The sequence below is a fragment of the Leptopilina heterotoma genome, unplaced genomic scaffold (genome assembly GCF_015476425.1).
Source record: "Leptopilina heterotoma isolate Lh14 unplaced genomic scaffold, ASM1547642v1 Lhet_130, whole genome shotgun sequence".
NCBI lineage: Eukaryota > Metazoa > Arthropoda > Insecta > Hymenoptera > Figitidae > Leptopilina > Leptopilina heterotoma.
The window spans coordinates 245,368-268,201 of NW_025110849.1; the positions used below are offsets into that span (position 1 = coordinate 245,368).

At 28.8% G+C, this 22,834-nt stretch overlaps 2 protein-coding genes across 2 annotated transcripts; one reads left to right on the forward strand and one right to left on the reverse strand.

Moving 5' to 3' along the window:
- Positions 1–9,896: 9,896 nt before the first annotated feature.
- LOC122512984 (odorant receptor 2a-like) lies at positions 9,897–21,489 on the reverse strand. Its single transcript, XM_043629193.1, has 2 exons — positions 20,802–21,489; positions 9,897–10,288 (listed from the first exon to the last, which is right to left on the reverse strand). The coding sequence occupies exons 1-2, from the start codon at positions 21,403–21,405 to the stop codon at positions 9,945–9,947; spliced, it is 948 nt and encodes a 315-aa protein (XP_043485128.1). The 5' UTR covers positions 21,406–21,489; the 3' UTR covers positions 9,897–9,944.
- Positions 18,310–20,791, forward strand: LOC122512982. Its single transcript, XM_043629192.1, has 2 exons — positions 18,310–18,533; positions 18,743–20,791. The coding sequence occupies exons 1-2, from the start codon at positions 18,407–18,409 to the stop codon at positions 20,536–20,538; spliced, it is 1,923 nt and encodes a 640-aa protein (XP_043485127.1). The 5' UTR covers positions 18,310–18,406; the 3' UTR covers positions 20,539–20,791.
- Positions 21,490–22,834: the final 1,345 nt, after the last annotated feature.

Sequence of the window (22,834 nt, forward strand, 5' to 3'; positions counted from 1 at the left end):
CCCCCTCCATAACTCCCACAAAACTCAGAATATTAGATTTTACATTTAAACAAACGTAGAGCCTGAAGTGCTAAACAGTTTTATAAAATACCCTAAAATTTTACTAATGATGTAAAAACTTCCGCCAAGTAAAGTTTTTGTTATTGTCCAAACAATTACTGAAATAAAAGTTTACTAAGTAAAATTTATAACTAAAGTTCTAATATTGAATATTCGTTTAATTTTAAAGAAACTACAAACTTTTCAAATATTCCATGTAAATTTGGACCCGGATCACTTGACGTGGAATGCCACACATATGGAATTACATTTTTTAAAAGTGTCATTTTTGAACTCCTGAGGTCAAATAATATAAAAATACTAGCTGCGATACCCGTCTTCGACGGGTTATTAGTTATTGTTATTCCTAGTTATATATTAATAGCTGCGATACCCGTCTTCGACGTGTTTCTTAGTATTTTTATAGTTTTCCATATTGAGTATTGATTGGTATTTAACCAACTACATTGAAAATAATTTTCTTGATGATTATTAATATTAATTAATGAAGAAGAAAACGAAATTTTAAGGAAAGAAAAATGATAATGTTTACAATTTTTAAAATCGCCCAAATGTAAAAACCATCATGGCTTAATAACGGCCCAGTACTGGCAAAGTTGTCACCTAGTCTTGGTCGATATTATTGGGACTACTCTTGTGGTGTTAATTTCGGTTTGACGTCGGCAGACGTTAACGGCCCAATATTCACTGCCATTACTTTCCCAGTATTGGCAAAATACAAAAACTAATATAAATTATTCCATTTTTTATTAATTAACTACGTCCCAATATTGGCAATTATATTTTGCCATCATTGCAGATACAAAATTTTTACTATTAATGTGCCATTACTGAGCCGATCAACGTCCCAATATTCTGAAACTGAAAATACCAACGTTCATTCGACGAAAATTTTTACTTTAGCTAATTGCTTATTTTAATATTAACACCCTTTTGAAAAAATTACAAAAGGATCACGGATTTCCCGAAATTCCTGGAAATTCAACTAAATTATTGTTTCCTCGCCTCGCAAGCATTTTTTTCTCTTAATAATCAGAATCCATTTAAAAAAATTGCAAGAGGATTCTAGGCGAGGAAAGTTGTGATTTTTATTTTTTTGTCACGGATTTTCCAAAAATCCGAGAATTCAGTTTTATCCAATACTTTCAATTACAACTTTCCATCATAAATAGAAAAGTTTAGCCTAATAGTCTGATAATAATGTGCCACTATTGGTCCGTGCTAAGTCCCGTTACCAGCAATGAGACGTTTTGAATGCCAGTATAGGTCCAGTAGTTTTTGCCAGTTTTCTGCAGACATTCACTGAAAAAATTACATTTTAATTTTAAGAAAATCTTAATATTAAAATCTTAATATTCTTATATTCCCCACTTAGATTATGTGGGAAATATTCTTACAATAAGAAGAAAATTAGTATTGTAAGAATATTTCCTACTTAATTTAAGTGGGGAATATTCTTGGCGCATATTTAAGAAGTTTTTCTTAAAATTAGAATGTAATTTTTTCAGTGCTGACGGGCCCGTTTTGCAGTCTTAGAATTTCGCATTTGGAGCTTATAAAAAACCATTTATTATCTTTTTTCCGAGAAGCACCACGTGGAGGTGACCACTATTGGTTGTTTTTGGCAAGTTTTTAAATCCCGTGCAGAAATTGCCCTAACAGGGCCCTGACCCCGCATGAAACCGGGAACCCGACCGGGCCCCGGCCTGGTAGCTAGTCCAATCGGGCTTTTCGTCATGGCGCTGGGCGGGTTCCCTGTTTCACCCCTGTCTGGACCCGGCCAGGCCCCTGTCAAAATTTCTACTCGGGATTATTCTCTAGGAGCTTTGTAAAACTAAAAAAAAATTCTTGTTAATTAAATTCGATAAAAAATATGAAACATTTTTATTTCAGTATTACTAAATTATCTTGGATCATAATTTGTAAAAACAAAAAACATCTTATTTAGAAGTTATAAGTAGGTAAAATCAAAAAAATTAGATATTAATATTTTCAATTTTTATGGGTAAAAATATTTAAACTTTTAAATTTTATATTTAAAAATCCTATTTTTTTCTATTTTTATAATAAAATTGAAATTAAAATTACCAAGAAAACAAATTAATTAATTAATTAGAAAATATCAATACCAACCTAATGCAAGAATTAATTAATATTTAACCCTTTGAGTAGCAGTGATACATTTAATTTATATGAACATTTTTTTGTTAACTTCTGTATAACTTTCTTGATTTTAAAAACTGAATATTGAAACAATTTTTTTGGTCAAATGAGGCAAATTTCTTGCTTTAAATACTGGTCTTTAAATAAAAAAAGTTTAATAACTTTCCATAAAAAGCTTGTTTAAAAATCAAAAATCATCATTTTTGTAGAAAAAATTTGATCAGAAAAATCGAAAAAAATTTCAAAATACGTCTTTTTTTGAAATTTTAGTATAGAAATGGGTTGTATTTATCTAAAAAGTTAGTTAAGGATAGTTTTTCATCCATTTTATAAAAAATAAAAATTTTTCATTTTTTTGATTTTTCGAATTTTTTGAAAAAATGTCGTAACTTTCGTTTAAGTTAATATTTTTTAATCGGATAAGGCTATGATTTTAAGTTACGTTAATACCTAATAGACTGCCAAGTTTTACTTTAATCGGTTAAACCATTTTGAAGTGATGCGCGAACAAAGTTTTGCATACAGACAGACAGACAGACAGACAGACAGACAGAAGGACAGACAGACAGACAGAAATTTTTTTTTTTACATTTTTCGAATTCTCATGTCTCAAAACGAAAAAATATATAAAAATTTTCAAGCTTGGAGCATTGTACAGACAGAAGTCTGATTTTATTAATATAGATATGAAAACGGTATGTTTTTGAAATTATATTTCCAATATTGTATTAATTGTTATTTTTATTCCAATTATTCTTATTATTCCAATTATTAATCCAATTATATTCGAATCCTTTGTTCAATATTCTTCGATTGTTGAATATATATTATTTTTGTACGCTTTTGAATGAATAAGCTTCTGCTTTCAAATTCGATTTGACAGTTAATCTCTTGAAGTTGTATTCGTAGTCGATTGTTTTAATTTACATAAATCTTCAAATTTTTTTAAATAAATTTTTTAACTTTAAAATTTTATATTAAAAATTCCTAATTTCTTTCAATTTTGTAATAGAATTTTAATGAGAATAATTTTAATTACAATTCAAAATACAATTTAATTAATTAATTAGAAAATATCAATATTATCTTAAATGCAAAAATCACTCAATATCCAACGAAACTAATTTTTTTAATTCTTTTTTTAAATTTTATTATAAAAAAGGTTGTATTTATCTGAAAAAGTAAGCTATAGATAGTTTTGCATCAATTTTACAAAAATTAAAAAAATTTCATTTTTTGAATTTTTTGAAAAAATGTCATAACTTTCGTTCAAATTAATATTTTTTAATCGGATAAGGCTATGATTTTAAGTTACGTTAATACCTAATAGACTGCCAAGTTTCACTTCAATCGGTTGAACCGTTTTCAAGTGATGCGCGAACAAAGTTTTGCATACAGACAGACAGACAGACAGAAGGACAGACAGACAGACAGACAGATAGACAGACAGACAGACATTTTTTTTTTTACATTTTTCGAATTCTAATGTCTCAAGAAGAAAAAATATATAAGAATTTTCAAGATTGAAGCAATGTACAGACAGAAGTCTGGTTTTATTAATATAGATGTCAAAAAGTCGAACTCGAGAAATTTTGGTATTACAATACTTCCTCTGTGAGGAAGTAATTTAATTTGAAGATTAATTTTTAAATTTTTAAATAGTATATTACATTATAAGGGCAGAAAGTTCGAAATTCCTGCACTGCGCGAAATGATCATCGCGTAGTTTAGGGCTTTCGAATTTCTGCCCGTGTAATGTGGCAAAAACTTGCAAAAACTGCCCAGCAACTTATATAGGAGAGACAAAGCGATCACTACAAACTCGCATCAACGAACATAAAAAAGTAAATGATAATTCTGTGGTCTATCGACATCGTTTAAATTTTAATCATGATTTTGATTGAGAAAATACAAAAATATTGGATAATGAACCTAATTTTAAAAAAAGACGAATATCTGAAATGATCCATATAAAAACAAATCATTCCACTATCAACAGAAAGGAAGATATCTTCACCTTAAACAAAACATTCTTTCCTTTACTTAGACGTATGGACTCGTGTCCATAGAGAAAATAATGAAATCAATATAACTTGTACCTCATTTAAGAATGTGTTTATGTTTTGGTTCATTGACTTCTCTCACGTGTTTCCTGGTTCGACTTTGTAAGATAATTAAATTTCTTTTCAGTTGACAGTGAATCGCTGTGTGAGAATGTCTTCTCTCTACTTTAAATTTTATTTTTATAAGTGTGGAGTGATTTTTTATTATATTTTGACAGAATTTTAATCTTTGACGTGTTAGCATGTGTTCGATGTTCTAACGAAATTTAGGTATATCATTATTGTTAATTTATAGAAATAGTGCTTTTAGACCTTTCCAAAGAAATACTGATGTGTAACCTATGTATTTAATAAAATTTTAGCCTGATGAGGTTGGCAAACCCTAGCCAACGAAACGTCGCTCTTTTAACGACACACTTTTGAATTTTTTATTCAAATCTTACCTTCCCAAGATCATATACATTATCAACATTATCAAACTATGGAAGGATATATTTCTAATAACTTACTATTATATAAAGACACTAAAAAACGTGTTTTTGAAGGTTTTCAGTATTTTTTTTTCATTTACCTGACGTGTTAGAAACTTCTACATAGTTTTAAATTAAGGGGGATTACTCATGAGAAAAAAATTTTTCTTCAAATTTTTTTTCTTGCTTTTTTAAAATCCTTAATATCTCTAGAATAAAGAATTTAAATTTTATGACGAAATTTAGCTCCTATCAAAAGTTATAGTACATCACACTACCGTCAGAGTGGCTCCACGCGCATGGCCCAAAAACATACCAATCTTTAAATCATGATATTCCTGAAAAAAATAATGTAAGAAACTTGAGAAATCTACCGTTAGAAAGCTTATAATATTCAATGTTAAATAATACACAATTCGAAATTTTAAGAAATTACACAAAGATTTTAACAATCGATAAATTTGAAAAAGAAAATTAAAAATTAAAGTTTTTTTGACAATTTTTTAAACTCTGGCATATTTTTTAAAAATTGCAGACAAAATTTAAAACTTATATAGATGTGATCCTTTAAGTCTTATCTTTAATGTAAGACCAAAAACGTTAAATAATCTTATTCGGTTTGCGAAATATCAGTTCATGTTTTTTGACAAATACATTAAATTACTCAATTTTGTATGGTTTTTGATAATAAAAAGGCTCGCGACGAACATGAAAAGGCTTATTAGGAAGCTTATAACTTACTTTATTGACCTAGGATAGCAAATTAAAATTTGGTAAGCTCTTATAAAAACCAATTAACAATAAGTTTGAAAAAATCGTACTTAAATTTTAACTGCGTTTTTCTCAAAACGCTGTTTTTTAAATCGGTTGCAAGGATTCTGAGTAAACGGATGAATGTTTCTTTCTATTTTTTTTTGCATATTGTTAAAAAATATATTCTTTAGTGGGTATACCTAAAAAATTTGAAAAGAAAATTCTTTAATACTTTTTTTAATAAAAAATGTGGAGAAAAAAAAGTAATTTTTCAATTTTTTTGTTAAAAGTCGTGTCACTTTTTTAAATTTTGATTTTTTAAGGTAATTTTAGGTATAACCACTAGATTAGTATCTCAACTGTAAAAGTTCTTTTGGGTTTTCATTTTAGACCACTGGGAACGGCCCTAGACCTGCAACCGCGGAACGTCTCAAAATAAAAGCATCGATTTTGACGCTCTCTACAGCCTAACATAATATAAAAAATATAATTTTTTTATTGTTTTTAATACTTTAAATTATACTTTTTATTATGCAAAAAGGCTTTTTAACTTTTATAATAAAATAAGCGAGAAAAAAAATTTTAAATTTTGACATATTTTGCACACTTCTTATGAGGAATTTTCCTTAAAGCTTAAATCCTACACTACAAGACCCACGACAAAAATTACGAATCTAATGTGAGATTTTCAAAATTCAAAATGTACCCAATATGACGGACGACTTTTTTGAAAATCGATCCAATTGTCCTAAAACTTGTTAGTAGGGTATGGCATTAAAAGAATGGATGATTGTAAATAAACGGCCCTCTTCAGGGCCACCAATTTCTTTTTACGAAAGAATTTGATTAAAGTCGAAAATAATTTTTTCAAACTTATTCAAATATTATATTATTCTATAATAGTAAATAATAGTATTTTCCCAAAAATCCCAGTAATTGGAGCAATCGCAGTAATTGGCGCGTTTACCCTATATGTAGAGATTTCTAGCGCGTCAGGTTAAAGAGAAAAAAATACTGAAAACCCTCAAAACACGATTTTTGGAGTCTTAACCCCACTTTTTTTAAAATCCTGACCTGATGGGCAATTTTAGGATCCAGGATCTTGTTCAGTGGACAAAACTACATTAGAGACAATTCCGATATCAAAAATAACGAAAAAAATTTATTTGGAGTCTGTAACCCTACTTTTTTCAAAATCCTTGGTTTTTTGTGTTTTGCATTGATTCTTAAAATTTACGTTTTAAGCTTTAATTTAAAACCTTGTCGAAATCTTTAGCACGCCAGATTAAAGAGAAAAAAAATGTTGTAAACCCCCAAAAACACTTTTTTCGGCTCTTTACTCTTACTTTTCTCAATATCCTGAAATGAAGGGCAATTTTAGGACCCGGGATCGTGTTTAGTAGACAAAACAACATAAGAAACTAATTTTGCAAGCCTGTGTACCTAACCGGGAAAAAAATATATATTAGCCTGGAAAACCGGGAATTAGCCTAGAATTTTTTTTGTAACTTTTAGTGGCCACCCTGTAAATAGGCGTAAATTAAAAATATCTGTATAAAATTACTTTTTTCGACTTTTAGCTATAGCTAAGTTAAGTACCAATAATATTCATACAAATAATACATCCTCATTAAGGTAAATAACGTTCTTTACAAATTATATCTATTACATATTCGATGTACGTTAAAAGAGCACATTTACCATTTAAAATCAGTGCTGAAAGTGCTCTTTTAAGGTCCGAAGCCCCATTTTCAAAATGGTACCCAAAATATTTTTTTTTTATAAACTAGTATAATTTACCGACTGGTCGTAAGTCATAGGTCTGCATTAATAATAATTTCCCGACGTGTGGTAAAGTTGGAATCTGCAATTGGTAACTTACCGACTGAACAAAGTTGCCGATCTATTTAGCAGAGATTAGAACCGTTGTAAAGAACTCTCACAGTCCGACTACTAGCATTAGGTTCTTAATCAGCGACTCTGAAAACCCCTATAGATACCAAGTTTTATAAAAATTCATCAAATTAAAAAATTTCGGAGTGTCGTATTGGATCTGACATTTTGAATATCTGACATGAGATTCTAAAACAGCTACCCGGTAAACCCCCAGATGTCGTTTGGAATTTTAATATTTTTTTCCATTGAATATGGGATTATTATTGTTTTATGGTACAGTGTATGTATCACTGGACGTTAAGATTACTATTTATTCAAAATAATAACTCTAATATATTTACACTCTAAATAATAATACAATTCTAATAACGATTTTATATCAAAGGTATTACTTTAAGACTTCAGGGGGGAGTGACACCTTTGCAACACAATTTCAACCTTTTTCAAGAATTTTTTTTTACATAGAAGGAATAAAGGAAACATTAATCGGTTTAAAGTGATTAATTTATTGTACCTTTAAATTGTAAAAATTTTTTTATATAATATTACACTTCGTATAATCTCATGTAGAGGGAGTAACTGGTGACCACATTCTCGAGTAGCAAATCGGCGTGCAAGTTTTCTGTCAGACGGTGTGAGCTAGAACCAAAATTAATATATTTTCTTAATCTAGGATACATGTAGCTGTCGAGTACGTAGGATTTTATTTTAATTTTTTGTAGATATGACACCACATTGAACAAAAAAGTCAAGATTTCAGGGTTAAATTTTTCCACAAAATTCCACACATTAAGAAAATATTTCGATTTTGCTTCTAGCAGAAACCGTTTTGCAAAAAACTTGCACGCCGATTTGCTACCGTAGAATGTGATCATCTGTTGCTCCCTCTACATGAGATTATATAAAGTGTAATATTATATTAAAAACCAATTTTGCAAGTTAAAAGTACAATTAATCAATCCCTTTAAAACGATTCCTGTTTACTTTATTCCTTCTATGTAAAAAAATTCATAAAAAGCAGATAAAAATTGTGCTGCAAAGGTTGACACCTTTGCAGCACAATTTTTATCTGCTTTTTATGAATTTTTTCCCCCTTAAGCCAACGATTCCTAATTTTGAAAACTATGGTTATATTCTTAATCAGTGACTCCAATACCTCCGGGTTTTAAGAATATCCAACAATTTTTAAAAATTTAGTCCATTTATTTATAATACTGTTTAAAAAAGTAAAATATTTTAAAGGAATTATATATGAAAATATTTTTAAAAAATAGGTCGTCTTTTTTAAACAGTGGTGTATTAATAGTATATTAAATTGCTTTTATTTATTTAGTATATGCTTCTTGATAAAATAACTCTTCATATATTAGAAATAAATATTAAAATTTATTTAATAGTGTTTATCTGCTTTTTATGAATGTTTTCCCCCTTAAGCCAACGATTCCTAATTTTGAAAACTATGGTTATATTCTTAATCAGTGACTCCAATACCTCCGGGTTTTAAGAATATCCAACAATTTTTGAAAATTTAGTTCATTTATTTATAATACTGTTTAAAAAAGTAAAATATTTTGAAGGAATTATATATGAAAATATTTTTAAAAAATAGGTCGTCTTTTTTAAACAGTGGTGTATTAATAGTATATTAAATTGCTTTTATTTATTTAGTATATGCTTCTTGATAAAATAACTCTTCATATATTAGAAATAAATATTAAAATTTATTTAATAGTGTTTACATGTTAAAACATATAATTATTAAGTTCATCATTTTCGTATATTTATAAATTTAAAGTTAATACCAAATCATAAATAAAATATTGTTTTTCAAACCTGAGATATGATAGCGATAGAAAAACGAAAAATTGAAAAGTTATTTTCGCAACTTAACGGCCACGTGCCAATTGGCCAGGAAATCCATTTGTAAAGTTTAAGTCCATATGACGACTCTTTTGTCCAAAAATTCTCTGTTTTTTTCATATTTGACAAAAGAACATCAATGCTCTCCAATATACTTAAATGCGCACACATACTTCACGAGACTTACATATTATTTCTCCATTTGAAAATGTACTTGAACACATTTTAATTATTCATTTAAAGCTACCCTTTTTCCGTATCATTTGCTCATGCATGCAATTTACATAAACGATATTATGTCCAAACGCAACATTAATTTATAAAATTATCGAAGAATAAAGAAACATAAGAACGAAAGATATATCTAGTTCGTTAAGAATATTTCAAATATAAAGGATAGGAAGAAAAATGTAAATAATTTACAATAAAATATATTTGTTTTTAAAACATTTTTAAACGCAAATGCAAAACACGTTAAAAATATAAAATACAGTTTAAAATTAATAGTACAGAAATTAAGAAATTAAATTCAAAACATTTTCTTTAAACTTATAAAAAAAAATTTCACATATTTTAAATAAATTTAAAAAAGATTAAAAACAATATTATGTTTAATATAATATAGCCACCTTTTATTACTCTAGTTTTAAGTATATTCAACCATGAATAGTCTCACTTTTTATTCTTTCTCTAGAAGTATTCGCATCACAGAGAAAAAGCTCATAGCAGTTTTCATAGCAGTTTTAAACATTTCAAGATTAATGTTGCAGAAATGTCCAGCAGTGAGATTCATCAAGTTTCTCCCACGTGTTTGAATGTGAAGAATATTTCTGCTTACTTTTGGTGAACATGAGTACCAAAAACAATGATATATAGCTTCAGTTGTTTTCTCAAATCGATATTGCAAATAATCGCCTATGTAACAATAAATAAATAAACTCATTACAACAATTGAAAAACCACAAATTGTTCTGCCAGCTGTAACTGTGTCTCCTTGTTGTAAATAAATCAATGTCAGCAATCCTGCAATTTTAAAAAGTCATTTTTAAATAGTACTGAACTGTATAATGTGAAAATTGTATTATTCCGATAAGAATTTGTGTGGCGTTTTAAAAAAGAATTCCTTAGTAATTCGATAGTAATTTGTGCGATTTTTATCCGCAAAAAAGAATACAAAATTGATAAAAATCATTCTCTACGAAAATTCGAATGGAATACTGACCACAATATCAACGGTAATTTTTTGTAAACTTCAAGTACGATTTTCGGATGTTTTTTAAAAGTAATTCTGCACTAAATTTTTAATAATTTTTTTTAAATTAAACCACTTTTGAGAACGAATTTTGTAAAATATTCTTGACAATTACTAAGGAAATTTTTCAAACTTTCTAATAAGAATTCGAAAGAAATTCCGTACATAAATTTGTTATTGCTAATTGAACCATTTTTTGTCCTATTCGTGAGAATGTAAAACAAATTTTTTTAGTAAATTTTTTAATATCCGCCAGGAATTAAGAAGAAATTATGGAAGTAACTTATGCAGTAAATTTTATTTCTATATAAAAAAGTAAAGTATGATTTCATTGTATACCCTTTCGGGTCTTTACAATCTCCTCAACATCACTACTAAACTTTCCTAACTCACAAACTCTTTGGGGTCCCTACTTTTGCGGCTGCAGCCGACTTATAGGTTATGAGAACTCGCATTCGCCTGGACATTTGGCCAGGGGAGAGGAAAACTGCAGAAAACCTACTTCCCGAGTACAACCGGTTTATTGACGTCGAGTCATGAATGTACATTTGGATAGCCATCACAAATGCACAAACATAGCCTCAGGCGTCAAACCTCCCGTTTGATATATCTCGATCAGCGAAAAAACCGAGACTGTAGCGATATTCACAGAGGGTCACCCATCCAAGCATTAACCGCGCTCAAATGGTGCTTAACCTCTGTGTTCGCAAGCCACGAGTTTCGCTGGGAATGCGAAGAAAATTATAAACATAATTTTTACTGCGATTTTTTCAAAAATAAACTCCTAATCACTATAAAGTTTTTACTGTAGTTCTACGAACTACTAACGAATTAAATAATAATTTTTATTCCGAGTAAGAAGAAAGAATTAAATAAAACTCAACATTTCATTTTTTTGACGTTTCGATGGACAGCTTAGCCATCATCATCAGGTCAATTTAATAAACAAATTGAAATATATAAATCACATAAAAATGGTTTAAGAAAAATTATACATCATTCTTTTCTTTATTGAAAAAATGATGAGAATATGTGTTTTTAAAAATATAATAATTAGTCTCAACCTTTAAAAAAAATAAAGAATTTTGGCCGATATAAGTATGATTCAATCTCCTAATTTTACTAAAATCAATTTTCTTATTCGTTTATACATTAAAAAATTATTATGAATCTGATTGGTCAATAGGGCGTGGCAAAGAGATAGGGCCAGACGCAGCGCACCGGTAGGAATAGTTCAGTGTTTTGATTAGTTGGATTATGATTCATCTACGTAATTGGTTGTGAATGTGTCTTGGAATATCGAAAGTAATGGGTCAAAGATCGGGTCGGAAACTTGGAAATGAGAATTGTGTACATTGGACTAAGGATTGGTTATGAAAATAATGATAATAGTGATTAGAAGAAATAAATGGAAAAAGAAAAACGTAATTCTTAAATGACCATCTGCATAGATAAATAGGTTAACGAAAGGTAAATTTCAAAGAGGTAGGTGTATTGTAATACTAATTAAATGTGTATGTGTATTCTTTGTAAAAGTATCCTTATACTTATGATTAATTTTTAATAGCTTTTTGAAAATTAGAAGCTAAATAATATCTTTTAAAAAAATTACTTTGACACAAAAAGTTCGTGACCCACAGGACAGCCCCCTATATTCTTACGTTTTTGGAGTCGATAAAACTGAACGTGATTATAAAAATGTTTTCCAATTACTGATCTTTGTATATCACGTTCATTAGCATAAATGTACTAAAATGGCCAGGTACTATTAAGATATCTTCAAGTATTTTTTGTAAAATCGACATTTTGGAATATGCGGACAATGAATTTCAGAAAGATGTCCTTAAAAAACCTGGATATCAGTTTAGTTATGTTTATCGTCTGCGTGTTTCTAAATGTCAATTTAGAAATAATTTTGTGGAGGAAGATGTTTAGAAAACATCTGGATATCAGGTTAAACAACTTTATAGTCTATGAAATATCAGTAAGTTTTTTGTTAAAAATTGTAATAAGTTAACTCTGCAAACATACCACCAAAGGGACATTTTGCCACAGCAACCGTTGCCATAGTATGTTAATGTTTACCATTGCAACTGTTGACATGGTAATGGTTACTATAGCAATCGTCTGTAGTTTTCCATAGCAACCGTTGTTGTGGAAACCAAAAAACGAAAGCTATGAATCAAAAAAACAGTTGCTGTAGTATGTGTAGTATGAGTAAACATTCTTAATTTGCGTGATAATTTAATTATTAAGTTATTATCTCTTTAAGGTTTTAGTATTTATATATACAAATTTTTGGAAATATCCTTGGGGTTTAAGGTTGGTTTTATTATTTATTTATTCTTTTTGTTATTTTAGTCCACGAACCCCAAAAATATCTCTCACTGATTTTTTAACTAAATGAAAAGTCGAGCTAGAAGATTTGACGCTTGCAACACTAACAAATTGCTATTTCGCGCTAAAAAGTTCATGACTCAATGTTGGGTCGTTAACAGTCTGGACTGTTAATAATCTTGGCTCTATTGAAAAGATGTTATTTGGACTCGTAATTGTAGACCTATATTCAGTAGCTTATAAGTCCGAAAATATTGAGTTTAGGAAAAAGTTGTCAAAGAATGAAAGTTTTAGTTTTCTTTCAATTTTTGAGAAATGTAAACAAAAAATTTTTTATTAAAAATTTTTTTTATAAACAAATTAATCGTAGACCTTTTAATTTAAAAAAAAGAACACTCAAATAGATTAAAAATTATGCGCTGTAGACAGTTTTACAAAGTTAATTGTAACAAAATCCCACTGAGATGCTTGCAAGTGATTTTTGAAAATGTTTTATAACTCATTTAACACATCAGGCCCATTTCAGGACTTTTTGGAGATAAAGGGTACATTATTGACCGCTCATAGGTCAACAAAGTACCCTTTATCTCCCTAGGGCAATAATGGTTACTTTATTGACCAGCTGGGTTATATGGGAGAACTTAGCATTCACCAGTACAGGTAGCATAGAGTAACCATAATACGCCTTTGTTGTATAAAGCAAAGTAATCTCAAAGTAATTTTAATTTTTCTAATATATTGTCATTACCATATATAAATAACTTACATAGAAATTGGTAACTTTTACACAAGGAGTCACAAAACTGTAGAACCCCCTCCCCCCTAAGCCTGTGAGGTAATATATGAATGATCCCTAAAGAGAGTTCGATGGGCTCTGCAATTTCTAGGTTATGTGCGACCTACACTTGTCGCCCTACAAAAACGTTACTGCCTAGTTGAAATAACGTGAAATTGGAAAACAATCATTTTCGAACAAGTTTTTCTCTACACACAAGCGCTTCTCGCAAAATCTGCATCCGAACCATCGACACAAATCTTCGTAGTTACCAAAATCCGAAAGATTTTTTTAATCCATGCAAAAACGCGATTGTAAAATGGAATATACAAAATCAACAAAAGTAATGTAATGACAGGCGGCAAAACGTGTGTCACAGCCATTTGCCATTAGAGGGCAGAAGCATACAGAAGAGCGTAAAGGCTCAGCTGTCAAAATTATTGGCATTACATTACTCTGTCCTTTCCCATTTTGCAATCGCATTTCTTCAAGGATTAAAAAAATATTTTAGATTTAGGTAATTAAGAATTGTGTCGATGGTTCGGATTCAGATTTTGCAAGAAGTGCTTGTGTGCAGAGAAAAACTTGTTCGAAAATGATTGTTTTCCAATTTCACGTCATTTAAACCAGACAGTGCCGTATTTGTTGGGTGATAGCTATTCGTCGAACATAATCTAAAAATTTCAGAGACCATAGAACACCGTTAATTATAATGATTAACAAATTTAAAGTTAGAGTAGTTTTCAAATCTATTAATGAATTTAAAAACAACCTACTAACATTACCTAAAGACCATTATCCTAATTTGAATAAATTTATAAATAAAATAAATCGTAAAAATTGCAAGTTCTGCTATGTAGGCATTTACACACGGCATTTAAAGACTAGAGTTTCTGTACACAAAATCCAACAATCCATTAAAAGTATATTAACATCGCTTTGTAAACATTCAACAGAATTAAAACATTGTTTTTATTTTTCTGCTAAAGAAGTGAAGCTTTTACACATTGAAAATTATTTAAGAGAACGCAAAGTCTTGGAAATGTATTACGTTTTAAAAGAACAAAATTCAATTAATCTTAAAACATATGTTGAAAATATAAGTTTCATTTATCTACAACTTATTCATATAAGCCGTCTTTTAAGTTATTTCGTTAACTATTTTTTAAGTTGTAGAGTGAAAAAGAAATAAAGCAAATTATCAAATATTCTCATTTTTGTCTCTTGAATTAAACTTTTTGAAAAATCTAGAAAAATTTAGATAAAATTTTTTTAAAAACACAGAAATCTTCGTAAAAATTTCAACTTTAAAATAAGCCTTCTAAAATTAAAAAATGTTAATCCGTTTTTGATATATCATAAAAAATGTGAAGCCGTGTTTCGACTGATTGGTGCATTGAAATTCAACTGTGACGACTCGATTCTAGCTGCGCGTGGCTGCGAATGAGCGAGAAAGCAGGGACGAATTCATGCGGTGGAACGATGAACTTCGAGTTTCTTTATATTACTTGTAAAAGTTCATTATTTATTAATCCCCAGCATAAATTCGTCCATGTTTCTCTCCCATTCCCAGCCACCCGCAGCTAAAATCGAGTCGTCACAGTTGAATTTCAATGCACCAATCGGTCGAAACACGGCTTTACATTTTATATGATATATCGAAGACGGATTAACATTTTTTAATTTTCAAAGGCTTATTTTAAAGCTGAAATTTTAGCGAAGAATTCTGTGTTTTAAAAAAAAATTTAATCTAAATTTTTGGAAAACGTTGAAGTCAAGAGAAAAAAATGAGGAAATTTGATAATTTTTTTTATTTCTTTCTCACTCTACAACTTAAAAAATAGTTAACGAAATAACTTTGGAGATGGCTTATTTTACGCAAAATTTAATTAGGTTTCTTACCGTATTTAAGTTTTTTTTGTATCTCCTTTTATTTGGTGGATTCCACATCAGTTCAACACACTTATTTTCATGACTTGTTGGGATTTGGCTGTACTTTTGTAAATTTATTACTTTTATAGTGATAAACAACTCCACTAAATATTTTTTCAAAATTTTGAAAATTACCAAAAATATGCAATTTCAAAATTTTTGTCTTTTTTTGAAAGTGCTGTAACTTTAGTTCTAATTAACCGATTTTGGATTTTGAAAAAAGAATTTCTTTGGTTTAAAGTATATTTCAAGTTTAAATTAATATAAAAAAAAAATTCAAAATTTTTTTTTTTAAATTTTGAAAAATTAAAAATCCGTTTTTGAAAAAACATTATCTTCGATTTTTTTCAAAATTTTACTAAATGTTATGACAAATGTGCTTTACATGTCCTGTAAATTTTATCTTGGGATCTCAAAGGGATTCGGAGTAAAAAAATAAAACGTAACTACAAATTACGAACATATGGGGCAAAATTCCTCAACTGCCCAGGTAAAAAAATGAATTTTTTCTAAACTTTCTAAATGTTACTATTATTAAAAAAGGTGTAAATATTAATTTTTTTAATTTGATAAATTTTTTTGCACAATGCGTAAAATAACATTTAGGAAAGAAGAAATAATTTGTATGATTGCTGTCTTTTTACTTACCTCGTATTTTCTAATTATATTATTATTCTAGTAAAATTCTTGATAAATCAATTATTAGAATATCGAAATACACACGGATCAATATAATTTTACATTACATTAAGTTAGCTGCATATATATTCGTCAACAAATGAATGAAGCTCATTTTTTAACTCATCTCAAATTCTTTTTTTTGTATCATTTTATTTTAATTTATCAGACAGTTTTTTTAAATTTCTTTTTGTAAAAATATGTTACAATCAAAATTTTATAAATTTAGAAATATTTTTTAAAATATATTAAAAAAATATATAAATATATGTACATTATTAGCATATTTGGTATTTTTTTAATAAAAATAAACGTTTTCGTCGATATTTTAAAAAGGGGAGCAGCTGGATTTTTTCGCAAACTTGCATTTGATTACTTTCGATGTCCTTAACAATATCCATCCATAATTTTAAGTCACCACTTTAATGAAACTTGAATTGGCTGAGGAGAGGTGTGGACGTGGAATCCACCATTTACGAGATATGATTGAAAAAGTGATGGCATGTTTTTTCATAGAGTCTTGTTGTAATTATCCTGACACTCGTGGACGGTAGTGTATACCTAACCTTTTATATGCCAACATTGTCTTTCAGTATCATTCAACTATGACTTTTATCTATGACATATTTTCTAACCTCGAAAAACACACATGTTGACAATGTGTATTTATTTTTAATTATTTAATATTATATATTTTATACAATACAAACATTTTTAAATTCTTTTTTAAAAAAAGGTTAATTATGAAGTTATTTATTTTAAATATCCCAGGTAATTTATTATTCATGCATTCTCTAATATTTAAATATTTTTTAATAATCTAAAACTTGATGAGAAATAATAGTTTAATCTTAGCACAAAAAATTATTTCCCGGGATATTACAAAAACAGTCGTACCGTACGAAGGAAAATTTTCAACCATCCACTCATCTAATTCGCGTTTAAGTCAATTGCGTGGCTGTGAAAGTCAGGGTCGAAAATGATTTTACCAAGTAAACTTTTACTGGGATAATGTCCTGACGGGTATAATTTTCACAATACAATTCTGATAAATGACAAATCTAACATTTGTTGGTATGATAGTAGTTGTTGGTATGATAATTCTTTGGAAAGTCAAGAAAGTTAAGAGAATATTCTATTAAATTTCAATTCTGTTATATTATTCTGTAAAATTAAGTTTAAATTGTATATTTTAAATTGAGCGTACATAAAAAATAGTTTTAGAGATTATAGTAACTGTTCATAATGTCCAACTGATTCTTATTAATTTCTTAACAGCTCATCGATTTTTCCTAATTTAAAATTGGGCAAATTATTGTGCATTACTGACAGCGTTGTTTGTTAATTTTAACCTTCAGAATATTTTGAGTTTTGCTATCCTGAAAATTCGTGATTCTATCATGACATTATACTCTTTACTTTTTCTATAGAAATATAGGTATACAAATTTTAATGTAAAACTTTCCTCTTAATAAGTAAATAAAAATTAAAAACCTATTTGTCACGGTGGTCAGGAAGAGATTTTAAATGAAGTGAAAATGTAGAGAAAATCTGTTTACATATATTTATTGTCTACATAACTACAAACAAGAATCACTTTAACTCACATCTTTATTAGATCATTTACAGTTTTTACAACATTTTAAAATTTTCAAAATGAGTGACTCAAACTGAAGAAATTAGTTAGCATATTTATATGATGAGCATGCGTAAATGAGGACCAATGAGATTTATATTTAAGTATAAGAGTTACTAATTTCAAAACAAAAGCATTTTGTTTACATTTTGACATAAAATGTATGACTATTTAAATGGTTTTAATATAATTCAAATGCAATTTACATAAAATACCTTTAAGACAGGTGAATTAACTAATTTCATAAAGTGAGGTGTAAATTATTATAAAAAGATGATAAGTTTGAATAGTATTAATAGTCACGATCAAAATAGAAATAAAATCTGTGCGCCATGTGGAAAAAAAATAATTTTTGGTAATGCAAAAGCAGAAAAATTTCAAATCACCACAAAACTATGTGAATTGTTAAAAAAATACATAAATAAAAGTTATTCTGTGAATGATGAACGTTTTCCGCTTAGTATATGTAGCACTTGTCAAACGACTCTTTATGAGCACGAAAAGGAAATAAAAATAAGATCATTGCCGATAATGCCAAATTATGAAGATTTGCGTTTGAATAATGTTACTCGACATCAAGAGCAAAATAGTAATAATATTTGTCAGTGTTATATATGTTTAACTGCAAGAACCAAATTTCATAAAAAGCCTTTAAAAGGTAAATAAATTCTTCTTATGTATATAATAATAATATTACAGAAAAACGGCGTTTGTAGATTTTATTGTAGGGTCTTTTTCATTTCTCAAAATTTAATGTAAATTTATTATCGACGTTTCACTATGATATATATCATAGTAAATAATAAATAATAATTAAATATACGATATAAATGATATTAAATAATTTTCCTTTAAATACTTTAAAAGGTCGAGGTAATAAGAAAATATCGATACAAATTGATGAAAGCAACGGTCTTCATAGTAAACTTAAACCGAAAGTAAATCCTGAAAATGTATTACAACCTATCGATACAAAGTCTGCACCCTGCAAGGAAGTTATTATTAATTTAATTGACAGATTGCCTGAAAAAGAGCAGGATCAAATTATTTCTAATGTTTTGCGGAAGAAAGCGAATAATAGAACATTTTCAGCAGAACATAAAGTAATTAAAAACGTTCAACTGGAACTTAGTAATGACAAAGGGAAGAAAATGCAAGTTTTACTGAATGGGGAAAAAAAAGATAAGCAAACTTTTTTTTCTGAAAAAAGTTTAGATAATTACTTTGTAGAAAATAATATGTCATCAAATCAAATGAGAAAACTGACCACTTTTGTTCGTTCACAAACTGGTAGAAAATCTGTGCCTACTAATTATCATTGCCATATAAGTGAAAAAATTAACTCGTTAAAAGAAATATATAAAAGTAGTGATACATTTGAATTTGAAACATCGAAGACAAAAGAAAAGAGACCAGTGATATGGGCCGATGCATCGGAATTAGTGGAAGCTGCAATTGAGTCACGAAATTTAATTGGACATTACAAACTTAAAGTTATGGCTGACGGAGGACAGGGATTTTTTAAAATATGTATCTTGATAATTCCTGAAAATTATAAATCAATAATTGATGCTGATTGTAGCAGTGAAGATGATAATTATGAGCCTAAGGAAAAAATATTTAAGTCTAAATGCGAAAAAGTTAACGTTAAATCAGAAGCAAAATTAACAAGTGTGAAAAAACTATTAATGCTGTGCATCGTCCCTGATATAAAAGAATCTTACGAAAATTTGAAGACACTATTTGAAATAACAGGTATTAATAAAATTCCATTTAAATTTGTAGCTGATTTTAAATTAATGCTCATAGTTAATGGGTTACAAACTGCATCTGCTACATATCCCTGCCCATATTGCTTCATCAAATTGAAAGAATCAAAAAAATCGTGTGCAGAAGATGATGTAATTGTTAGTGCAGAAGGCGATTTTGCAAAATTAAGAACCTATGGAGATATAAGAAAAGACTATGAGACTTTTGTCAAGTTAAAAAAAAATAAAAAGAAAGCTCCAGAGTCTTACAGCACTATTAATGAACCTCTCTTTTACGATGAAGAAGATGATAAGTTTGTAGTTGATAAATGCGTGGTTCCCGAATTGCATCTACTTCAAGGCTTTGTCAATCATTTATTTTTTGACGGGTTGGTTCCTCTTCTTACATCTAAAGTAGCATTTTTGTGGCCAGAAAAATTATCTCTTTCTTCTAAAAATTATCATGGAAGAGTGTTTGAAGGAAATGCTTGTCGCAGACTACTCAAGTCTGCTGATTTATTGGATGATAAAAATATCTATGAAAACGTTGGTCGGCTTCGCTTGCTTCCTTACATAAACGCATTTAAAGCGATGGACAAAGTAGTCTCGAGTTGTTTTTCGGTCAAAAAAATTGGAAAAGATTTAGATAAAAATATAAGGGAGTTTAAAACAATTTATGAAGCGACTGAATGCTCAACAACACTGAAAATTCACGTAATTTCAAAACACCTTCAAGATTGCCTTCGATTTCTTGATGGAGATGGATTAGGCATTTGGTCAGAACAAGCAGGTGAATCCATACACCGGGAATTTTTAGTTCATTGGAACAAATATAAAGTAAATTCGATAAATCATCCATCATATTCATCAATGTTGAAGAAAGCTGTCGTTTCATTCTCATCTATTCATGTATAACATCGATTTCGTTATTTAAATATATTTTATTATTTAAAACACCTTGCATGGTGTCAACTTTCAAGTTTTTTGAAAATTAAAATTTTAAAATGTTCTAAAACCTATAAATGATCTAATAAAGAGGCGAGTTAAAGTGATTCTTGTTTGTAGTTATGTAGACAATAAATATATGTAAACAGATTTTCTCTACATTTTCACTTCATTTAAAATCTCTTCCTGACCACCGTGTTGTGTCAATTATTATTATTATTAACTATAAATACCTGTTAAGCACATCATTATAATATCCATTGTAAATTGCACGAGCAAAATGTAGGTCAGACTCTCCTTTAAGTCATCAGCAAGTTCAATAAGTTCACAATGCCTATTAATAAGAACTCGTATTCTTCTGAAACTCTGTATATTATGAAATTCATTAAAATCTTCTTCTTTAACTTCTGAATGAACAATCAAATTATTTTCTTCCATCTCATATTTTTGTCCTTTGCTACCGAACTTATTAAAACGTAGACTTAATATTTGAGCTTGTCCGCAAACGTGCATAATCATAGCAAAAAAAAAATAATCAGTGCCAATGTTGCCATTTACAATGTATAATTGTTGAACAGCCTGAAGAACATAAATGCTCTGATATTCCAAAACTGACATATTCCTGAAGACGCATACCGTAGATAATGGCAAACCCTGTTCATCTTCTAAATTACTAGCCATTGGTGCAATTACGTACATCACGAGAGTAAAATAACTGAAAACCGCTTGAAATATAAAAACAATTCGACTAACTTTTGCATGATGTGTCATTATTACTATGGATTCTGGATTTTGTTCCGATAACCAATCGGCTTTAGCACTGTTACAATTTCTCATTAATTTTTTTTGATGAAATCGAAGTAAAATGGTTTTTATTGTTGCTATTACTGTTACTGTCCAGAATAGAAAGTGGTCAGCAGCTTGCCTTAGTTCGCCACAGTGGAAAGCAATACTAAATACAACTTCTGTACCTATCATCAAAACTGTTGAAACCTAAATAAAAAATTTAAAAATTGTTAGAAGTTGAAAAATTAATCGGGTAAATTCAATATCATACTTATTCAAAAAAGAAATCAAGAACATATCTAACCACCAATGAATGCAAAAACATACATACATACAAACAAAAGCTGTAAAAAATTTAAAAAAATCCTCCAGGGTTATGCACTTTAAGAAACACCTCCTTCAACATATGCATTTCAATTTTTTTTATTTTAAATGATTTTGTTGAAAATTACAGCGTACACCTTTTTCAGAGGCGTTTGAGGACATTGACATTCTTCGATATGAATTTTTTCAACGAATGAACCTCAGCCCCCTTAAATAATTAATAATTGTTGAAAAATTCTATCTATTTTAGAGACTAATGATTTAAAATCAGTCGGATTTTCTCGAAACATGTTACTCAAAAGGGTTTTTGCGGTTGATGAATACGAATCTGAAGACAGATTTCAAAAATACAAAATAGTTGATCCAATATGGCTGCTACTTATTTAAAATTGATAGGTTATGTTTGAAACTTATTACTAACTAGTTTTAAAGGTTGCTGAATACGAATCTGAAGTCAGAATCAAAAAATTCAAATTGACGGATATTAACATAGTGAACTAGTTGTTCAAAAAGCATGCGGTTTTGTTTGATACTTGTTACTTAGGAGGTTTTAAGGTTTTTTTATACAAATTGCTTAATTAGATTTGGATAATCAGTAATTGTGGATCTTATTGATAATGAATATGTCGCTAGTCTTTAAAGTCATCAAATTAAAAATTCAAGGAAGTATTGTTTATTGCTTTGCGTAAATAAATAAAAACAAAAAAATTAAATAAAAGTAAGAACAAAAGTAGTTGGTGAATAATATAGGACACAGTTGGTATCCTATTAATAATTTAGTGAAAAAATAATTAATGTTGAAAGAGCTTATATATTACAAGCATTACCAACATTACCATAACATTACCCTATTTTCATTGCTTCTAAGGTAGTAAATAAAATAATTGTGTTTTTTTATAAATGCATATTTCTCTTAAAAAAGTTTATTAACCCTAGAAGGAGTAACTGGGGTGTCTGGACACCCCAAGCAAAATTCAAAGTATTCCCATGGCTTAACCAATAATTTTTTTACGCTCAAAACCCGTTGGTAATTTAGTCTGAACCTCTATCTTTTGAAACCTGCATGCGCCGCCAAAAGTTTTGCTCTAGGAAGAACTCTATCTCCTGTTAAAATACGTCTGGGGTGTCTGGACACCCCAGTTACTCCCTAACGTTA

What these genes read in the sequence shown, in the direction of transcription:
- LOC122512982 (XM_043629192.1), top strand. Translation starts at nt 18,407, where the DNA reads ATGCCAAATTATGAAGATTTGCGTTTGAATAATGTTACTCGACATCAA. An exon ending in TCATAAAAAGCCTTTAAAAG is followed by an intron (nt 18,534 to 18,742) that starts GTAAATAAATTC and finishes ATACTTTAAAAG; the next exon opens with GTCGAGGTAATAAGAAAATA.
- LOC122512984 (XM_043629193.1), bottom strand. Translation starts at nt 21,405, where the DNA reads ATGAGAAATTGTAACAGTGCTAAAGCCGATTGGTTATCGGAACAAAAT. An exon ending in TATAATGATGTGCTTAACAG is followed by an intron (nt 10,289 to 20,801) that starts GTATTTATAGTT and finishes TTAAAATTGCAG; the next exon opens with GATTGCTGACATTGATTTAT.